At 35.0% G+C, this 21,407-nt stretch overlaps 3 protein-coding genes across 3 annotated transcripts; 1 reads left to right on the forward strand and 2 right to left on the reverse strand.

The window, feature by feature from the left end:
- Window positions 1-4,064: 4,064 nt before the first annotated feature.
- Window positions 4,065-7,757, reverse strand: ATBETAFRUCT4 (Glycosyl hydrolases family 32 protein). The gene is made up of 7 exons (XM_023693939.2): window positions 7,116-7,757; window positions 6,937-6,945; window positions 5,997-6,853; window positions 5,763-5,924; window positions 4,736-4,971; window positions 4,576-4,663; window positions 4,065-4,497 (listed from the first exon to the last, which is right to left on the reverse strand). Exons 1-7 carry the CDS (start codon window positions 7,738-7,740, stop codon window positions 4,210-4,212), a joined length of 2,265 nt encoding a protein of 754 aa, XP_023549707.1. The 5' UTR covers window positions 7,741-7,757; the 3' UTR covers window positions 4,065-4,209.
- A 2,202-nt stretch (window positions 7,758-9,959) lies between these two features.
- On the reverse strand, window positions 9,960-13,976 carry LOC111809004 (3-ketoacyl-acyl carrier protein synthase III). Its single transcript, XM_023695297.2, has 8 exons — window positions 13,437-13,976; window positions 12,853-13,001; window positions 12,348-12,487; window positions 11,149-11,254; window positions 10,940-11,058; window positions 10,745-10,809; window positions 10,443-10,665; window positions 9,960-10,364 (listed from the first exon to the last, which is right to left on the reverse strand). Exons 1-8 carry the CDS (start codon window positions 13,625-13,627, stop codon window positions 10,143-10,145), a joined length of 1,215 nt encoding a protein of 404 aa, XP_023551065.2. The 5' UTR covers window positions 13,628-13,976; the 3' UTR covers window positions 9,960-10,142.
- Window positions 13,977-19,354: 5,378 nt separating this feature from the next.
- Window positions 19,355-21,067, forward strand: LOC147789629 (protein RGF1 INDUCIBLE TRANSCRIPTION FACTOR 1-like). The gene is made up of 5 exons (XM_087117116.1): window positions 19,355-19,476; window positions 19,572-19,778; window positions 19,856-19,930; window positions 20,519-20,668; window positions 20,759-21,067. Exons 1-5 carry the CDS (start codon window positions 19,474-19,476, stop codon window positions 21,017-21,019), a joined length of 696 nt encoding a protein of 231 aa, XP_086973242.1. The 5' UTR covers window positions 19,355-19,473; the 3' UTR covers window positions 21,020-21,067.
- Window positions 21,068-21,407: the final 340 nt, after the last annotated feature.

Below are 21,407 nucleotides of genomic sequence, written 5' to 3' on the forward strand. Positions count from 1 at the left end.
GCAATCGTGTTGGCTATTGGTTTTGTTAATGGGGTCTGTTGGCAAGAGGGCCTTGGTTCTGTCGGTCACCAGTCACCACTCAAACCCCCCAATTCCCGTTCAAACCAACACATGGGAGAGAGAAAGACACACCCACACCGCGTAAGAAAGAGAAACGCCAGTAGTCGGTATCATAGAGATTGAGACGCGGGATTCCATTTTTTATTTTATTTAAATAAAATATATATTCATTAAATTAGACTTAAATTAACGTATTAATCAAAAAAAATATTTTTTTAATTAATTGAAATATGTTGAAATTTAAATTTCATTACACTTAAACTTCTTTAAATATGCGCATAATTATATATTAAAAGTTAAATTATATATTTAATTTCTAAAATTAAAAGTTTATATATTTAATATTATAAATGTACGTATATAAATTACAAAATGGAGGGATGTCGGGGCAATTAATTAAATGGATGGAAAGGGAAAGAAAATAACAATAAAAAAAACCAAAACAAAGAAACAGCGGAAACGGGACAGCGTATATAAAATTGGAATAACGTTTAAATCCGTCTGAGAGCGCCACGTGATTGCCAGCCGTTGAGCATTTAGTGGGCCCCCACTATAAATGTCTAAGCTGTTACTTGTGTGGGCCACCCCTCTCCTTTCTTCTACTTTCTGGCTGATTTGCTTTTTTCTTTTTTCTTTTTTTTTTTAATAATTAAAAAAAAAACAAAAACATAATATAATCAAAACTTCATCCATTTAATGTTGTCTTTCTTTTTTTGTCACCCTATCTTCCTCAACTCGATCATTATTAAAACTCTACATTAAAAAGTTAATTCATTTTATATTATCTTGCGTAACAACAATAAATTAACATACCAACCACATTTCTTATACTATCTCGCTTCGTGAGTTGGGTTAAATCGAGTCGAGACATAATCTAATGGTTCGAATTAATTTTGTATCTCAATTTTAATATATACTCGAACCAACCCATTTTATAAAATTTTCATTTGTTTGAATTCAATTTAATCTAAATAAATTTATAAACCAGTATAGATTAGATTGAATTTATTAAATGCTAATAAATTGAATTAGTTTAATTTTTTTAATTTAAAAGGAGTTAAATTATTAGACAATGTATTAAAAATAAAATGAACTTGAGGTGTACGAAAGGGAAGCCGTGCAATTAATTTAAAAGAGAGAAAGTACACAAATTTTTTTCGTAAAGAAGAAGAAAAGAGGAAGAGAAAAATAATGACGTGGCGGTGTAATTATTAATTAAATTTTGTAACAATTGGAAAATAATTTAGTGGATAAAGTTTAAATTATTGAGATTGATATTTAAGCAGAAACAGGGTAAACGGTTAGGGCAGGCACGGGCAGGGGGCAGCGTAATCGGGCTGTCATTCAGAGTGAAGCATCCATATCTTGTTGTACAAATTTGATTGGCCCAGTTTACACAATTGGTACTCTTTTAATTTTTTTTTTTTTTTTAATTTTTTTTTTTTTTACTGCGCTGTAATATTTGTTGAATTTTTTATTTGGTATATAACTTTTTAAATTCTATGCCACAACTTTTAATTTGGTATATAAATTTAGTATGACACAACTACACTGAGATAAAGTAGGTTTGACTTCATGCAAGATAAATAAAGGGCAACCTTCAAGTGGCGCCCATCTGGTCACGTGAAGGTTAAGATTGGTAAGTGTTATGATGCGATTAAAAAAGACAATGCATCATCCAACACATCAAGAGTGTGTATTCAAGCTAGGTTGAAGTATACACAAGATTCACACAAGCTATAACTTTAGAAAAGTCAAAGTTTTGTTATGTGTTTCGACATGCGATTCTAGAGTTAAGTCCGTTTATATGAAAGATAAAAGCTCACCAAATTTGATGTCAATCGAATACTTGATAAACGCTGCACGGGGCCATATGAGTGCTCGCCAAAATGACGTCTACTCGAGAATAATTGAAAATACCTCAAAATGCAATATAAGTTTTTTTCTTTTTGGTAAAAAGTGCCATTCATTTATTGGGTTTGAGATAAATGATATAAAAATACATCGGTTAAATTAATTTAAAAAAAAAAAAAAAAAAAAAAAAAACAATCTCTAACCTATCCATTTTTATTTCAAAAATTTAATAAAATTTTTAAAAGTTTCACTAATATCTCAAAATAAAAAATAAAACGATTAATATCATGTTTTAAAAGCATCCAAACTTTTAAAAATAACATTAATATCTATCCTAGTTCGTACCATAAGAATATCTTTCTAATTTTTTTAAAAAATTAGAGGGTATTAATGAAATTTTTTAAAAATAAAGAAGTAAATTGTTAAATTAAAATATAAAATTTATATTTGTATTATAATGTAAGTTTTATAATAGGAGTATGAGTTGGCATAAAGAATATATAGATTGAAGAAGAGAGGTGGGTGTAAAGTAGTTGGTGTATGATTATTCATCACCCATTCACATGTAAACGTGAAAGTGTTGATATGCCAACTCATTATTGTGTCCACCTCATGACCCCACCAAATCTTTACATTATTACATGCCTATACCTATTTTATGTCTTATATCATCCATTTAATTCTCAATTTTTGAAACTATGTTAGCATACCATTATATTTTTGTTTGTCAACTTTACATTATATTGGGTAACATTTTTAAATAAATATTGGGTAGCCGTCCAAACTCACTCTGAGTAGACATTCTCTTCTTTAGGCTTTTCTTTTCGAGCTTTCTCTTAAAGTTTTTAAAAATGATTTGTTCTCCTCCCAAATCGATATGTATTTGAGCCAGACACCAGTGGTGTGCTAGAGAGGACGCTGAGCCCCGAAAGGAGATGGATTGTGAGATCTTACATCGATTGGAGAGAGGAACAAGTACCGGCGAGGACCCTGGGCTCTAAAGGGAGTGGATTGTGAGATCTCACCTCGATTGGAGGGAGAACTCGCTAGCGAGGCTCTGAAGGGGGAGGGTGGATTGTGATATCCTACATCGGTTGGGGAGGAGAACGAAACATTATTTATAAGGATGTGGAAATCTCTCCCTAACAAATGCGTTTTAAAAACGTTGAGAGAAAGTACGAAAGGGAAAATACAAAGATGACAATATCTGCTAGCAGTGTGGTTTGAGCATTGTATAATAAAATAGAAATTATGCATTAAACACATTTCTTGGAACCAATTTTTTTAAAAAAATAAAAAAATTTAGGAAACACCACTCATTCCATTATTAGCTTGCTAAATCTCCCTATTGTTGATTGGAAACTGGAAACGAGCTTTCTCCGCCAACGTCCTTTCATTCGCCGAAACTTTCAAAGTATCTTTTTGATAGACGTCCTATTTTTAATTATTTAGATTTATGGATTGAATAAACCCAATTAAGTAAAATAAAAAAGAGTAAATGAATTAGCCATACATATATAGCTTGTGTCATGCTTCTCTCTACTTTCATCAAAATTTTTCAGAGAATCCTATCCCGCGCATTCTCCATGAGAATCCCAATCTTACCCTTACAAAAATAAATGAAAATTTTAGCAATGATGGAAAACGAAAGAGATAAAGGGTGAAGAATATTGGAAAGACTTCTCTATTTGAATGGCTCGTCTAAACTTATAAACATTATTTTCAATTATAAACTTATTTCAGTGGAACTTCGAGAGTGCTACTCAATGTAAATAATAATATTATTAAATTTAAAATATAAACTTATAAAGTATGGGATCAAATAATAATTATAAAAACATAATAATTACATTTTTTTTTTCAACAACTTGGCCACATAAATCGGAGAAAGCTGTGAAATGCTTACACAAAAAATGGGCAAGCATAATTATAACCTTTTGCCTTTAATGTTCTCAATGCCTTTTTAAACCATATTCTAAAAGTTATACCTCAAATTATTTATTTCCCATTTTTTTATGGAATATATATATATATATATATATATATTATTTTCTAAATAATTAAAAAAAGAGAAGGAAAATGGCAAATGAATATTTATTTTATTCCCAAAACATTCATGCCAAGTAAATTACAGATTTAACATCTTTAAAAAAAAAAAAAAAAAAAAAAACTATTCTCATCAATCCCCCAAATAAACTAAAAAGAATCAATGGAATGTGAGGAATACACTTTTCCAACACAATTTTACTAACTCGATTCGACTCAACTCAACACTCGATCAAACAGTTTTACCTCTCACGCACCCTTGTATACGATCAGATGCAACAATGAAACCAATAGGAACAGGTAGAACGGTATTAAAACAACTGAATTTTTAGACGAGTCGTCTCCACCGGGACGATATGGGCGTATCAAAGCAGGATTCATCTGCCATACAGTGATCGAGGCTGTCACGTCGGTATCCTCTGCATTGTTGAATACGAATAACCGAGCAGCACCGTAGATCGCTTTCGTTGGATAAACTCTTGATGTGATGCAAGTTCTCCCACCTTGAGCAAAACTTTCCACCACTGAATGATCAACCTGGATGCCACACATAATTCAGTATCAAGTCTCATGAACTTGCTGATATGTTTATATGAAGGGAGTTTTTGAACTTACAAGTATTCTTAAAGTGAACTTTTCATCTTCTAGCACTGGAACAGCACTTCCATATATTGGCTTGAACACGTCGCTTGCCTCAGAGGATCTGAAGCGCCAAGAACATTGAGTTTAATATCTCCTTGGACAAAACTGAAGTGGAGGAGTACTAATTGCATACCTTGATTCATCAGTGCAGAAGAATGTCTTGAGACTACCATTTTGGTCTTTTGCAACATAGAAGTAGACTGGAGTATGCTCGCTCCGGCTCTCGTCTGCAAGTATCGAAAGACCGAACGGTCCCAATGCGCCACGCTCCGTTGCTCCACCACTTGTTTGGCAGCTGAATTCTACGTTTGTTTCGGTTGCTTTCTCCAATGCTTCCTTATCCAACTCGAACTCGGCTGATATGTCTAACTGTGGGATACAACCTGCTTGTTAGTGTAACAGCCCAAGTCTACCGCTAATATTGTCTGTTTTGGCCCGTTACGCATCGTTGTTAGTCTCACAGTTTTATCTTAGGGAGAGACTTCCACATCCTTATAAGGAATGCTTCGCTTCTCTCTCCAACCGATGAGGGATCTCACAATCCACACCCTTGGGGGCCCAGTGTCCTCGTTAGCACACAACCCAGTGTATAGCTCTGGTACCATTTGTAACAGCCCAATCCACCGCTAGCAAATATTATCCGCTTTAGCCCATGATGTATTACCGTCAGCCTCACGATTTTAATACCTGTCTTCTAAGTAGAGGTTTCCACACCCTTATAAGAAATGCTTTGTTCCCCTCTTCAACTAATGTGGGATCTCACAATTCACCCCTTGGGGTCCCAGTGTCATCGCTAGCTCTGGTACTATTTGTAATAGCCCAATCCACCGCTAGCAAATATTGTCTGCTTTGCCTCACGGTTTTAATACCCGTCTACTAAGCAGAGGTTTCCACACCCTTATAAGAAATGTTTCGTTCCCTCTCACAATCCATCCTTTGGAGGTCAGCGTCCTTGCTGACACACAACTCAGTGTCTAGTTCTAACACCATTTATAACAGCCTAAGCCCACCGCTAGCAGATATTGTTCATTTTGGCCTGTTACGTATCACCGTCATCCTCACGATTTCATATAACGAATGCTTCATTGTTGTCTCCAATTGACGTGGGATTCCACAATTAATAAAGAAAATATATATGGAAGGTGTGATGGTAAACAAACCTGAGTTGCTGTGCCAACGTCAAGTGGTAGCACTGATCCTGCCTTGACCACCAAATTGTTGAAGACATAGCTTTCTTGTCTCAAGCTTTCTACTTCCTCGACTGGCCATTGGAGTAGATTGGTCCCAGTTTTATTATCAAACAAGATAGTTCTTGGAATGCTCTGCAAAACATCATTGTATTACAATGCTATCAAGAATGAATTGGGAGCTAAGAACAGAATCAAGTGGCTTACTTGAACTGATGCCCATCCCTTCTGAACATCAGCAAATTCACTATCCGACTCTCCAATCCAACCCCACAACACTCTTCTTCCTTTGTTATGGTCATAGAAAGACTTGGACGCATAGAATATCCCATAGTCATATCTCAAGCCAATCCCAACGTCAATCTTGGGATCATCAGGAATCCAAGTACCAGTCTTCTCATCATATGTTCCGAGCGAATAGTAATCGTGTCGATCATCGTCAAGGCTCGTCTTCATAACATGCTTCACCTCGGGTCCATTAGCCGACGTATCCAAGCCATAGTTCTCAGTTTTAGATACAGGAAAGAAGTCCACACATTCCCACATTCCAGTATCAGAAACAGCACAAAGCAGATTGTCCAACAGATGAAAGCGTTGGAAGTCTTCAGTTTCATACAACAACGAAATCCCAGTTCGATTGACCTTCGATCCGACCGCCAATCGCCATTTCCCTTCCGACGTGAGCCACGCAGTCGTTGGATCACGGAAGTCCTTGAAATCAATACCAGGTGGGGGAACAAGAACTGGATTGCCAGGGAACTTGACCCAATCAATGAGCAAAGGATCAGATAAATTGGCTGGATATGCCAGATTTTGAACTTGGATAGACTCTTTTGTGGAGCCAGTGTAGAGCATCATGATTTGACCATCAGGAAGAACAGTGGCGGAACCAGTCCAAACGCCATTGATATCATACCAATGATCTGGAAGCAGGGCTATTGGAAGGTGAAGCCAATGAATCAAATCCCTTGACACTGCATGCCCCCACACAATGTTTCCCCACACTGCAGCTTGTGGGTTGTATTGGTAGAAGAAATGGTACCACCCCATGTGATACAATGGACCTGTAACGTTTTCAAGTCTCATAAAAACTCAAAAGAAGAACACACACAATGCTGAATGATAAGGCAAAATGAATATCTCTTACCATTGGGATCTGAGACAGAAACAAGTAGATTCCCCCAGAAAGCGCAATCAAAGAACCAGAAACAAAGAACACAAATCACATTTCAATCACATCAAACCCACATAAGAATAAAAGTACAAACAAGAAAGAATTCATTATTCAAATCCTCCAAGAAAGCGGGAAAGAAGAAGAAAAAATACCATTCATCCAATTCTGCTCTGGTTGGAAATGGAATGCCGTTCTCTGCCACGACAACATACTATTATTCCAAGGAAACGAAGTGACACTCCGGCCAAGAAATTGGGGATTTGCCTTTTCCGACACGCCGACCGACACCCCACGTGAGGACGGACGAAATATCTTCGGCGACTTGGAGATTAAGTAGGAATTTCCTTGCAATTTGGATGCAGGTCCCATGCCATTCTGACAAATAATGGCGACCAATAAGCCAACCAAGAGCAACCCAGTAAAAATGTAGACGCCTCCCTTAAAGGGTCGGCGGCGAATAGGCGGAGATTGAACGGGTTCGACAGGTTCATGAGGAAGAGGATTGTAGAAGGGGAGATTTTGCTGCGGATCAGCGGTGGCAGGGAAAGCAGAAAAGGGATTCAACTTCACCATGTGAGTATTGCAGAGATGTAAGAAGAATGAGGTGAGAAAGTTGAAAGGGGGAAAGAGAGGTATAAATGGGGAATGCAGGGAGAAGGGGTGTTGTATTGTCGTTTGGCTGTGCTGTAGAGAGAGATAAATCAGCTTAAAACAGAGCCAAATGTGGAGGTTTGACGAATATGGAAGGAGGATTGAAACAGCCTCAGCCATGAACATCTTCCCTTCTCTCTCCTTATTTCTTGGTTTGTAATCATTCAATTATAATATAATGATTTCTTACGGATCATCTCCATCTCATTCTTCTCTTATGATTCAATCAATGTCATCTCAACTTCTTTTTTTCATAAAGGTTTTAAGCATGTGGTAGGAATCACTACTGTCTACAAAGTATGATATTGTCTACAGGCTATGTTATAATAATCACGACTCTTCACAATTGTATGATATTGTCTACTGGCTATGTTATAATAATCACGACTCTTCACAATCGTATGATATTGTCTACTGGCTATGTTATAAGAATCACGACTCTTTATCATGGTATGATATTGTCCATTGGCTATGTTATAGGAATCACGACTCTTCACAATGGTATGATATTGTCCACTAGCTATGTTATAGAAATCACGACTCTCTACAATGATATGATATTGTCCACTTTGAGCATAAGCCCTCGTGGCTTTGCTTTGGACTTCCCCAAAAGTCCTCGTATCAATGGAGAGAGTATTCCTCGATTATAAACCATGATCATTCCTTAAATTAACTGATGTGGGACTTTCATTATCCAATCGGCTATATTACTACATTTTCGTCAGTTTACTTTGCTATTATTTTATATAACTATTAAGTTTTTTTTTTTTTTCTTTTTCTTTTTGAAGTTCAACGATGTATCGAAATGGGCATATTCGACCTCTAACTCTTCATTTAATAGTACATACTTTTTCCATCATATTCAAGCTTTAGTTAAAAGTGGTAACATAACTTTTAATTAATTAGGCATGAAAAATTGAACTATTGCTTAATATATATATATATATATACTTTTTTCATCTAAATTTTAAAAATAAAATAAAATAAAATAATTATCTACCGAAAGTAATTTAGTTAAGATATATATATTCTTTATTAAAATATAAGAAATTCAGACATATATTAATTTAAATACCATTCAAATAATTGAGACATATATCTAAGAATAGCAACAGTAAAGCTATATACCATATAAAATGAGAATTATAGCTTAATTATTATTTTTCTATATTAAAACTATTTTTTTAATAATAATAACAAAAAAGTATGTCCGGAAGACTGCCTAATTAATCAATTATATTATAAATTTTGATATTGTGAAACTACCTCGAAAAAATAAGAATACTGATACACATTTATTATTTCTTTTTTTTAAACGCTAAAATAACTTTACATGATTAAGAGCTTAAAATAGTAATAATATATGTGTTGATGATATGATTAATTGTCGGTACGTTATAATTACATGCATATGATGTAAGCGCTATAGATGAAGAATGAAATGTTTCATGAATTGAACATTAAAAATATATGAATGCATGTCTAAGATGTGAGCATGCTATAAATGTTAGTAGAAAGGTTATGCTTACAGTTTATCCAGACATGGGCTATATATGAATAAAGTTAGTCTACTAATTTCCAGGAAATTTTTTACCAACGCACTGTATGCTAAGTTAAGAACAATAAAGATTACTAAATGTTAGATTATATAATGGTACAGGCTGTCAAAGAAATGAGTAGACAAACTGTATTTGACTGAGAGCGAGTCTTACATGGATCCAAAAATTTTAAATAAGCTTATAGAGAGTCAATAACTTAAGCTAGAAGTAGCTGAGATACCTCTTAACAAACAAACGAACCTAGTAAAAGAAACTAGGATTCAGTGATGTGATGCAGAGCGACCGAGATGACAAGACAGCCGAGCTAGAGGGTTTCAGAGGATCATTTTTCAAGTTTGTTTTATGTACATGTGTTTTTGTTGTTTATAAATTTATACAAAATGTTTTGATTTATGGTTAGTGGTTAGTTTTCAAAGCAAATTATCTGTCATTAGCAGGTGTTCCAATATATATTATAGTTTTTACTATATATAATGAAGATGAAGAAGACAAAAAAAAAAGACGGCGCAAGATCATCAAATTCGTTCAAGAAAAGTCAAACGTGTCGTAATTTTTATCGACAATCTAAACTTGAAGATGAAGATATTGATATCACAAATACTAATGATTCTGACCAATCATACACAAGAACCATCTTTAGAATTAACTATCCATTGATCCACAAACCAAATTTGTTTATAAATTATAAAACCAAAGGCGAACGTTATTTGATGAGATTTATCACCATAGAGATCGTGAAAAAACTGATACGATAATTTTTTAAAATTTATGGACTAAATAGACACGGATCGAGAAGGGAAGGTACATTAAATTAAGGAGCAGAAGCAGAATTATTTGAGTCAAAAAAGAAAGAATGAAAGTTGAGTTATAGTGTTCAAAATCTCTAAAGCAAAGAAAGCCAAAGAAACAAAGTAGAAGCCAAGGGGGATTGGATTGTCAAGCTCTAGTGTCATTGTCATTGCAGCAGTTTCAACCCCATCTAATAATTGCAGACCCCCAGGTTAGACCTGCTCCAAATCCTGATGTTGCAATTGTATGTCCTGCCTTCACCTTCCCGCTCCGAACCGCTTCGTCCAATGCCAATGGAATCGAAGCTGCACTTGTGTTCCCGTAGTTTGCCAGATTCGATATCACACGTTCTGATGGAACCTCTAATCGACTAGCAACCGCGTCGATGATCCTTTGGTTTGCCTGCATATTCATCAACCAACATTCTAACTTATCAAACTGTTCAAATTACAGACGATGCGAAGTCGGAGTATCAGATACCTGATGTAACAACAACCAATCGATGTTTGATGAATCGAGACCAGCTTTCTGAAGGGCAGCCTCGATTGACTGTGGCACACAGCGGACCGCAAATCGAAACACCTCCTTGCCATTCATTTGAATACAAGAATATGTGACATTTCTTGGAGGAAAACCAACTACAGAGCCATTAGAACCCAATTCTTGATCCATTTCTTTTTCCTTGATCCCAGCATTCAAATGCCTGTTCCAGACTTACGTTTCGTAACATCTCACAAAACCGATAAAATGGAACGAGGACGAATATCAGAAAAAAAGCATACCTTTGGCCATCCCCATCACTATGCAAGTCAAAACCAAATAAACCATCTTCCTCAGTATCACATGCCTGAAACCAAATAAGTTATTCAAAGGAACTCTTAATAAACGTCAGCAATCAGTATGCGATATACTACACATATCGGAATCTTATTAGCAAACAGTTGCTGTCGTATACCGACCCATTATAGAACTTTTACCTGCACGAGTACAGCACCAGCAGCATCTCCAAAAAGAATACAGGATGCTCTATCAGACCAGTCGACATAGCGAGAAAGAGCGTCAGCACCAATGACAAGAACATTAGAAAATCCACCTCCTGCAGTTACCAGGTAAGGAGGTTTATTATTCCTTTAAAACCCAAGGTGGAAAATGATCCAAGCAACAAGAACAAACCAGGACTCTTTACCCCTTATGTGACTACAAGCTGATACTAAACCCAGTAGGAATCCACTACATGCAGCTGTTATATCATAAGACAGAGGATTTCTTTTACAACCAAGAGCTTTTTGGACCTGGGAAGCAGTGGAGCATAATTAGAAAAGCATAAAGTTTGAATAAATCCAGTAATATCGAAAGAACAAAATCAACTGAACGCCAAAGTTCGCTAAAATAGGATAATTTCACTCAAACTACGCATCTCGGAAAACTACACAGATCAATCAGTACAATAACAAGGCACAGAAATGGCCAATCTTGTAGAATGGGGTAGGGTGCATAAGCCAAAGCTAATACAACTAGGAATTATACGAAACATCCTGACCGACATCCATAAGAGTAAAATAGTTAACCAAGTTAGTTATAGGACGGAACCAACAAAATGAACCAGCCAACAGAATACCCCTCGATACTTACAACGTTAATAATATTTATCACAATTCTCTAACCAAAGGTTGAAGCAATGGTCACACAAGCATTCTATCAGTTAATCCTTAATACATATTTGTGACACTGTCCTCACTGGGCTTGGAATAGTTTGAACTCACAACTTTCTTTTAGGATACTATATTTTTAACCACTAGACCCAAGAGATTAGGTTGATAGATCTTAAAAAATCCATCAAGCTCTCCCACCACATTGGCATAACCATTCTTTGTGCCACCGAAGCAAGAAAAAATTTCGAAACAGTTGGATAAGGATCCATAAATGAACAAATATTATGTGAGATACCACATCGGTTGGAGAGGGACACAAAACATTCCTTACAAGAGTGGAACCCTCTCCCTAGTAGACACGTTTTAAAACCTTGAGGAAAAGTCCGGAAGGGTAAGCCTAAAGAGGACAATATCTGCTAGCGGTGGGCTTAGGCTGTTACATATAAAAGGTATAATATTGGGATCAGAAAGACGTTATATAAGTATAACTAATAAACGAGTCATCCAACAGTGCATACTCAAGAAATAGTCAGAGTTAATGGTTGGGTCTTGTAAAGAGGAGTTTCAGCACTACCTACATAAACTACGTTGAGTTAAGGTACCTGGCCAAAATCTAGCCCAGAAGTTCAGTTTTAAGGCAAGTATTTCATTAGCATATGTTCTATTTATTCTACTTCAGATCCATTAATAGTTCAATATTGGGATAAATGATCAAATGAGCTTATACATATACCTGTGGAGCACTCCCAAAAAGATCCTCTGGTGTTGAAGTGCACATTAATATCAAGTCCACATCATCAGGATCAACCTGAGCCATTTGAAGAGCTCCCCTTGCTGCCTCTGCTGCTAAAGCTGTCAGGCTTCTATCTTTTCCTGTGAATCAGAAGTGGAAAGCTTTAAATCTTAAAACCACCATCCCATGAACATATAACGCTACGAACCTCATAACTAGAAAGCCATGAAGTTTTCGAGTAGACACTCCGTCGTTCAAAAGAACTCATGAAAGGCTAAGCAACTTAGGATCATCATAAAGAAGAACTCCTTTTCCATATTCTATATTGTACAAGAAAATCAAATAATAAACGGAAATAATTGGCTAGGAAAATCCATATAGTAACTAAACTAATGATGTTTACCCAAAGATCAAGCCCAAGATTTAAGAATGGCAGCTAGAATCTAAACAAAAACCGAATGAAGTTATGCAAATGGTGGTAAGTTTTTCATGAGATAGCACACACCTGAAATCACCCTTCGATTGCGAATCCCGGTGCGAACAGATATCCATTCGTCATTTGTATCAACCAATTTGGCAAGATCATCGTTTGAGATCTGAAGGCTTGGTACAGCTGAACCACACCCAACTAGCTTGCAGCCTCTACTGACAAGCCTGTAAAAGTACATGTTTTTCCTTAACTATGACTGACTGACTGAATCAGTATAAGATCATCTACAGCATTATCTTCAAACTGAAAGTCCCATTCCAGTAAAATACACAAAACATCAAATGATGAAGCCATTTATAACCTTTTATTGAGGTACCAAACGTTTTTATCATAAGGCCAGAGCTTATCCAATATACCACAGCAACTAGGTCAGCTCAAATAAATCATGGGCTCAAGAGTTTCTGCTAATTGGTAGCTAAATGATGATTCAATAATGGCTTTTCATGCGCCAATCCATTCAATTCATTGATTTAAGAGACCCAAATTAAGTTCCACTAACAACTTGTAAACAATGCAAGCAATCTCAACCCAAAAACAAAAGAAGCAAACAATCAAACCACATGCAAATTGAAGAGGGAAAATGAGGAACAGGGATTTACCTGGGCAGGCGAGATTCAGAAGGAGAAGCTCCAGAAGAAACCTTCTCTGTCCCAATAGAACTAGAACAGAATATTACTTTGGATATTCCATCAGATGATCTAAACCCAGATCGAAAACTGGGTACTAACGGCAAATTCCTGGGCCTTAGACTCGGGAGTGATGTTGCAAAGAACCCAGATGTATTGGCCATTTCACCAAACACTTAGAACCCACAAGATAGAAATAGAGGGAGAGTTGGGAAAGTTACAAGAACTCACAGCAAGCCGAAAACGGGATGAAAACAGCATCCAGAACCCATAAGAGGGAAAAGATCAGAACGCCGATTTCGAATGCTTAATCTGCAGAATCCTTGAAATGTCCGCGAGAAAAAAGAAAGACGCGGGGAGAAGGGGAGAGAGAAATGGGGCGATTACTCCAAAACCCAAATAGCGGACTGTCCAATGTTTAGCGATTGTAGCTCAAAAAGAAGGATTCAGACACATTTCCTTGCCCTTCCCCCACCAAGATTTGATTTTTTGATTTATAAGTCTCTAGTAATTAGTGGGAAACAAATAAGAAAACGTATAAATACTGCCCATTTAACGCATAATCTCGAGAGTTCCAAAATGTAAAGGAATTTTAAGACCCTAATGTTCATGATCTAACTCCCATTTTCCTTCTGGGATTTGTAGGCTACAAAAAAGTCCAACAAAATGGAGATGCAAATCCATTTCACAATGTAAATGTAAGGTTGAAGGTTGTTCACCTACTTTGTTTCTTAAACCACTTAATTCTCCATTTTCTATATTAAAATAGTTCTCTTTCTACTGTCCATCAAAAAAATGAGGTAAAATTTTTGAGACCGTCCATTCAAAGATAGCTAAGCAAATAAGGGCAAAAAATGTTTAGTTCTCTCTCAATTCATGTGTGATCTCATAATATCTCCTTGGGGCGAGCGTCCCTGCAACCATTTGTAATGGTATACTCGCTGACACATTGTCTCCTCTCGATTCTAAAATGATCTATTAAGAAAGGTTTCCACCCCTTGTTTCATTCTCCCCTCCAGTAGGATCGGACCGTTATACTCGTTATTAAATTAATAATTTAAAAATAGGCTATTTATACAAATAATAACTTATTATATAAAATTATTATATCTCTCTTCTTAATCCACCAAACCTATTAAACAATATAATGTATGAATATTGCTATGTGAATCTAACCCTTATCTCAACTAAGCTTAATTACATTTTTTAAAATAATAATAATAATAAATAATGAATGAGGGTAGTTTGGGGAGAAGGTGGTTCGTTTTTAATTATTGGAATCTAACCAAGCTTTAACCACACCAATGGTTTAATGTAACCAAGATAAATTTGTGTATTATACAATGGTTATTAGATTCATGGTGGCAAATGTATGTTAATTTGACTTTAATTTAATTTGGAAGTTATTGGAATTTTTCTTAAATTTTTTTTTTTTTAAGTGTGTACGAAGTAATTACCAATCCGGATGAAACTCTTGCGATCCGGCTATAAAAAAGAAAGGTGCAACTTGTTGGTATATAGTGACTTTTAATTCTTTTAAATTTTTCTTAATTTTCATGTCATTAGGATTGCTCTCATTTGGACATGTTCTCGTTTTCATTCATATACCCCTCATTTATTTGAGTGTCACATAAACTCTCTGTTTATGGGAAGGGTGACATTTTCCTAAAGAAGAAAAAAATCTAAACGGTAATGAGTTAGTACGATGGGTTTGACCCAATAAATATTGATAGTCTCATCTGCCACAATAACACTTTCACAATTGACAAAACAACCATTGTGTTACTCTCACCTTTTGAATGACAGCCAACTAAAATTTTTGACAGAGAAAGAGAAAAATATTACTGAATGAAGTATGTGTAAAAGTAATAGGAAAAATACATAATTAGCGAGAATTAAATATGTGCAATTAGTAATAGGGTTCGAAATGAACATTTAACCACCACCAACACACATGATAAATATGATCGCGATACATCAATAATAAACCCAATAATTTAAATTGATGAGAAATCGTAGTAATTTTTTTTTTTAAATGACCAACTTTTTTAATGAAAAATGTTTAGGAGTGTTCCTATTACTAATAATTCTAAGATTTTTTTTTTTACTGTGTGAGTTAAAGTAAATTTTTGGAAAATCTAAAATTTGGGTCATGGTTTGACATTTTTTTTATTGGGTCAATCTAACTAACCCGAAAATAAGGCCACAACTCAACCCTACTTTAAATATTATTAAGAAGATTAAAAATAATTGACGTTTGAAATTAATGTTGGTGATATATCGTGACATTGTGCATATTTGACATTTTAGCATTGTGAGATTTTAATTATTTAGATAAGATGTATCGTAGATGACTATAATTTTTAAATAATTAAAAAAAAATAACTCGACAACCAAACCTAAGATTGATTGGATTAGATTGTGAGTTCTATTCGAATTTTTCCCGTCACCCATCCAAAATTTTGAGCTGGTTCAAAATATTTCTCTAACTCAACCTGTACAGGTTCACCTTCTATTACAAAATTTAAACTTTCCTCTTACAAATTTATATTTTCTTTTTATCTTTCCTTTAAAAAAAAAATATTGGAATTTGATCGGGATTATTTAATCTCTATATAATATCATTTATTACTATTTCTATCTTGATTTTAAATTTAACGCCAAAAACTATTAAATTTTATATGGTTGTAAATTTCAAAATTTTATATGCATAGATGGGGTCTGATAGAGCTCGAATTTAGGGTTTTCCGCATCAAGAATTCAAACAAGGGAGGAGGTGAAGTAGTTCAGTCGAATGAATCTCTCTCTTAAAGGTTTGAAAGTGATTGAGCAAATCTTTTTTTCATTTGTTTCGTCTTGCTTGAAAGCGAGAGGAAAGAAAAGAGAAGATCAAGAAGCCGAGGGGAAGGGAGACACATCGTATGAGTTTTTGTAGGATCAAGAGAACAGACCTACCGAAAAAAGGAAAAGGTGAATGAGTAAGTAAGTAGCGAGAGGAGAAAGAATAAATAGGTTAAGGAGTGAAGGATCATGAATTTCATATGCTTTGTTTACCGTTCAAGAAGAATGGGTGGGTGACTCTCATCTTCTTTTAACTCACAATAACGGAACAAGTGGTTAAGGATAATTCATCTTGAGTTGAGTCTGTGTTTACAGTTCTCGAATAAATAGGTGAAGGAGAGAGCTAGTTTACTCTCCTGTCGAATTTTGTAGAGTTAAGTCTCTCACGTCACGACCTTACATTTATCAAACAATCATTTTGAGAAAATGGTGAGTATTAAAAGTAATTAATAAGACACTCATTCATCGGCGTTAGATATGCACATATACACATATCAACAAGTGACCTATTTATTTTATAAATGGATCACTTGCTCATGACCTGTCTTAGACCAGGATCGTTTAGCTCGATCTTAAGGTATGTATCACCCTCATATACACAATTCTGTGTGCACCATCTTCGTACATACATAACACATAAGCTTGTACTACTTTTGTAATCTCTAGGGCCACATTTGGTGCACACAACTTTCGTACATAAGTGGTATCACTTTCATACGCACACATACATGATGTCTTACAAGTATAAAATATCAGTTTTAATGCATGATGCAACATCATAATCATTCATTTCATAAGCATTTAAAATCATAGCTAGAATTCATCTTTCGATAAAATATTATCATCATTCACATGACTAGCATACATATATTTTGAAATCATCGCAAGTACTCATACATTAATATTATCATGGCAAAACATACATCAAACAGTTCATCCAATCATTCAAAGGTCAATTTGAATCATACTCCCTCATATCTAACTCAATCCTATAAATAAAAACTTTAACAAAAATCTCTAATAACTACTTATCTTAATTGAAAATTGATTTTGGAGTGAAATTCATACTTCCCCTAATCCAAAAATTTTAAAATCTTTGAGATAGGTCTTAGAAGGAGAATAAATATTAGTATTGTTGAAATCGGCTTAAAAATAGTTAAAAAGCCAAACCGAGCTTAAAATGAATAAAACGACCTAAACCTAGAGAACTAGACATAAATTGAGCTAAACCAAAAAACGTTAACCTAAAATTGAAATGGGTCGACTGACTCAAACCTAAACTTGAACCTAAGCTCAAACCTGAATCGATTGATGATTGATTTATTTTTGCACCTTTTTCGTATCTGTACGATCAATTTCTTATAATATAATTATTAAATTCAATCAATAGGACAAAAGGAGAGTTTTTTAAGATTAAAAAAAAAAAATGCATCCCTCGTTTAAATTAAATGCATTGCCTCAATTACAATAAATTTTGGGAAGAAAAAGTAAATGAATCTTTACATGTAAAAAGAAATTATAACAACTTATGCCACAACATTGAATAATATTAAATAGTTCATAGAAATAATGGGTCAATACAATAAAAGCAAAAACGGCGAACATTATGAGGAACGATGGACGGTTAGGATTTGATACAGCATGAAGACACAATGTGGTTGAGTGTAGAGGATTGAAATACAAAAGTCCGGCTATTGAAGGAAAGATGTTACCGTGTAGGCGACCGCACCGTATGGGATATGGGTACTCTCTCTAATTTCACCATGATTTTGTGACTACATTAATTCCTCTTAGCTTTATAGGATGGACCCATCCATGTGATGTAAATTCTTCTGAAATCATACTAAAATAATGAATCTACCACGTCTCGTTCGATGATGTAAGAGTTAAGATCCGAACATTTAGTTCTTAAGATGAATGTATTATATTTTTATCTAGTTGCATATTTATATATACATTTTAACATGAGTTGGTTTGATAGTCATATGATTTGGGTCGTTACGTATCATCGTTAGCCTCACGATTTTAAAATGTATACACTTACTATAAATGTTTTGTTCCTCTCTCCAACCGATACGTAGCGGAAGTGTGGTGGGCCCATAACTCAGAAGTCTTAGAATCGAAACTTTGTTGTTGTTAGATCCCACCTTGGTTGGAGGATAGGAGACTAATCGAGATGCATTAATAATCATTTAAAAGTGTGTAGGATATGACGCTAATTGAGATGCTTATGTCAGTCTGAACATAAGTTAGTGGATAAAACATTAATTATTATCTTAAGAGTTGATGATTTGATCTCAACCCATAATTATGAGATGCTCGTAATTATTTAATTTCTATTTTAAAATTTTGAATTTAAGCGCTAAATTTTTTGTTATGTTATTTACGATTTAGGACGGTTTCCAAAATTTAATAAATTTTTAAAAATAAATAAATGAAATTAGGATAAAAGAAATTGTGAAAAAATAATTAAATTCTGTTGGAATATTTATTTGGGGATGGTATAAATAATGAAAAAAAAATGATTTTCTTTAATTTAGCAAAATAAGTCAAATTTGGAAGAGTAGAATTTAATGGATTAATACGAGGGCAGTATGGTCCATTAAGTGTTTGTTGGTTTGAATGGATAAGCTTTTCAAATCTCCAATTCTATGGGAATTATTTCTAAAATTACAAAACAATAATAATGTAATGATAAGAATTTGAGTTTTGTTTATATATTATATATTATTTATTTTGGTAAAACAAAAATCTCCCACCAAAATATAGGTTTAATTATTTAACTATAAAGCAATAAAAAAAAATAAAAATAATTTTATTAAAATTGAGCTGAGAAAAATAATTGAAGATAGGGAGCCGCCATTTATACAAACATTTAAACCGATGAACAAATTTTAGTAGAAGAAGAGTATATGCAATGATGTGGTCACCATTTTGAAATAATTTATTTTTGTGAAGAAAAAAGAGAGGTTGGAATAAATGAATTTAATTGGCCTCGTGATTCCCATTAAATCATCATCTTTCTCTCACAATTCAACCAAAATTAAATTATACATTGTAACGCCTTCAACTGTTCATCAATCTCTGCTTCCATTAGTACTTTCTCTGCATCATCTTCTTCTCTTATTCTCTGCTCCTTCTACAACGACTGTTCGTACGCCATCAAAATATGGTCATTTTCTCTCTCTATCTCTTCGTTTCCTTTCTGGGTTTGGTTCATATTTGTTAAGGAATGGGTTGGGTTGGGTTTGTGTGTTTGATTTGCAGGTGGGTATGGTGGGAGTAGTAGGAGAGGATAATTCTTCTTCACTTCCCCAATGGCTTCCAATTCTCTTGGGGGAGAAGTTCTTTACGCCATGTTTACTTCACTCCTCTCATTCTAAGAGGAATGAAAAGACTTTCTTTTGCTTGTGTTGCTGCTCCGCCATTTGCTTCTCTTGCTTCTCTTCTCACCGCTCTCATGCGCTGCTTCAGGTCTATTCTAACCCATCTCGAGCCGATATTATTTTGTTCCCTAATCTATTAGCTTAAGCTTTTGATTTCATGGGCAGATAAGAAGATACGTCTATCATGAGGTTATACGGCTTGGAGACGCTCAGAAGTTGCTCAATTGTTCCCTTGTTCAAGTAAGTATGTGAATGTTAGGAATTACGAATCTACACAATGATATGATATTGTCCAGTTTGAGCATAATCTCTCGTGGTTTTGCTCTTGGTTTTTCCAAAAGATCTCGTACCAATGTAGATGTATCCCTTACTTACAAACCCATGATTTTTTTCCTTAATTAGGGACGTGGGACTTTTCTCCCAACCATCCTAATTAAGAAATTGATCATGGGTTTGTAAGTAATGTGGTGGATGTTAAGAATCACGAATCTCCACAATGATATGATATTGTACACTTTGAGCATAATCTCTCGTGGTTTTGCTCTTGATTTTCCCAAAAGATCTCGTACCAGTATAGATGTATCCATTACTTACAAACCCATGATTTTTTTTTTTCCTTAATTTAGCTATGTGAGACTTTTCTCCCAACAATTCTAATTAAGAAATTGATCGTGGGTTTGTAAGTAAGAAAATACATCTTCGTTGATATGAGATGTTTTGGAAAAACCAAGAGAAAAGTCAGAATACCGAGAGGTTATGCTCAAAGTGGACAATAGCTGTGATTATTAAATTTGTGTTGATAACTCTGATGGGTGAAGTATGTTTCAGCCATACACAACCAACAGTGCAAAAGTCATATTTTTGCAACACAGAAGGGGAAAGAGAAGGGCATTGAGAGGAGGAGGATCGGGTAATTTGTGTATCACATGCTTCCGTACACTTCAATGTCCTTATCTCTTCTGTTCTCTCTCTTGCAAGGTCTTTTCTTCGTCTCTCAAACACTTCAAACACTAATTTCATGATCTTATGCTTTAAATAATCAATCTCTTTTTCGTTTTCTCTCTTTAGATCAATCACAAAACTGAAATAATCAATAAAAAACACAACAATTATGATCGCCTTCTACCGCCATCCACACCAGAAGAAACCGCCCCGGCCCCGGCCCCGGCCCCCGCCCCCGCCGCCATTAAGTTAGTTAAGAAGAAGCGTAGCTGTGTGAAATCGTTAGCCACGGTTCTGTGTCAACCCAGATGCTTCCCCGTCGTCTCCGATATCACCACCGTCGTCAACCGCCGAAAGGGTGTTCCTCAAAGATCGCCTTTATTGTGACTATTGTGACTGTGCGACACTCACTCGGATGAAATAATGTAATTAATTTCGTATAATATAGTGAAATTATGTCCCCAAATGAGAAGAGTTTTTTTTTGGGCTCATTAACGTGTTTCAATTTTGTAATTCGCACGTGTCTAATATTTGTGGCTTGTGCCCAAATTATGCCATATAGTTTATCAATATTTATAAAAAGAGTTTGTGAAACATTTTTTTCAATTGGTTTTTTATTTATTTTTTATTATTTTAGCCGACCAATGAAATGGTCGGAGATCATATCTTAAGTCCAAACAAGTAGATATGTAGGGCAGCTCTTACATCTTGTCCGTTCAAGCTCTTACAGCCCGTCGAGCTACCTACACTCGAGGCCACCAATTCGAGTTATTTT

This window comes from Cucurbita pepo, chromosome 13, assembly GCF_057944985.1.
Source record: "Cucurbita pepo subsp. pepo isolate OVF chromosome 13, ASM5794498v1, whole genome shotgun sequence".
Classification (NCBI taxonomy): domain Eukaryota; kingdom Viridiplantae; phylum Streptophyta; class Magnoliopsida; order Cucurbitales; family Cucurbitaceae; genus Cucurbita; species Cucurbita pepo.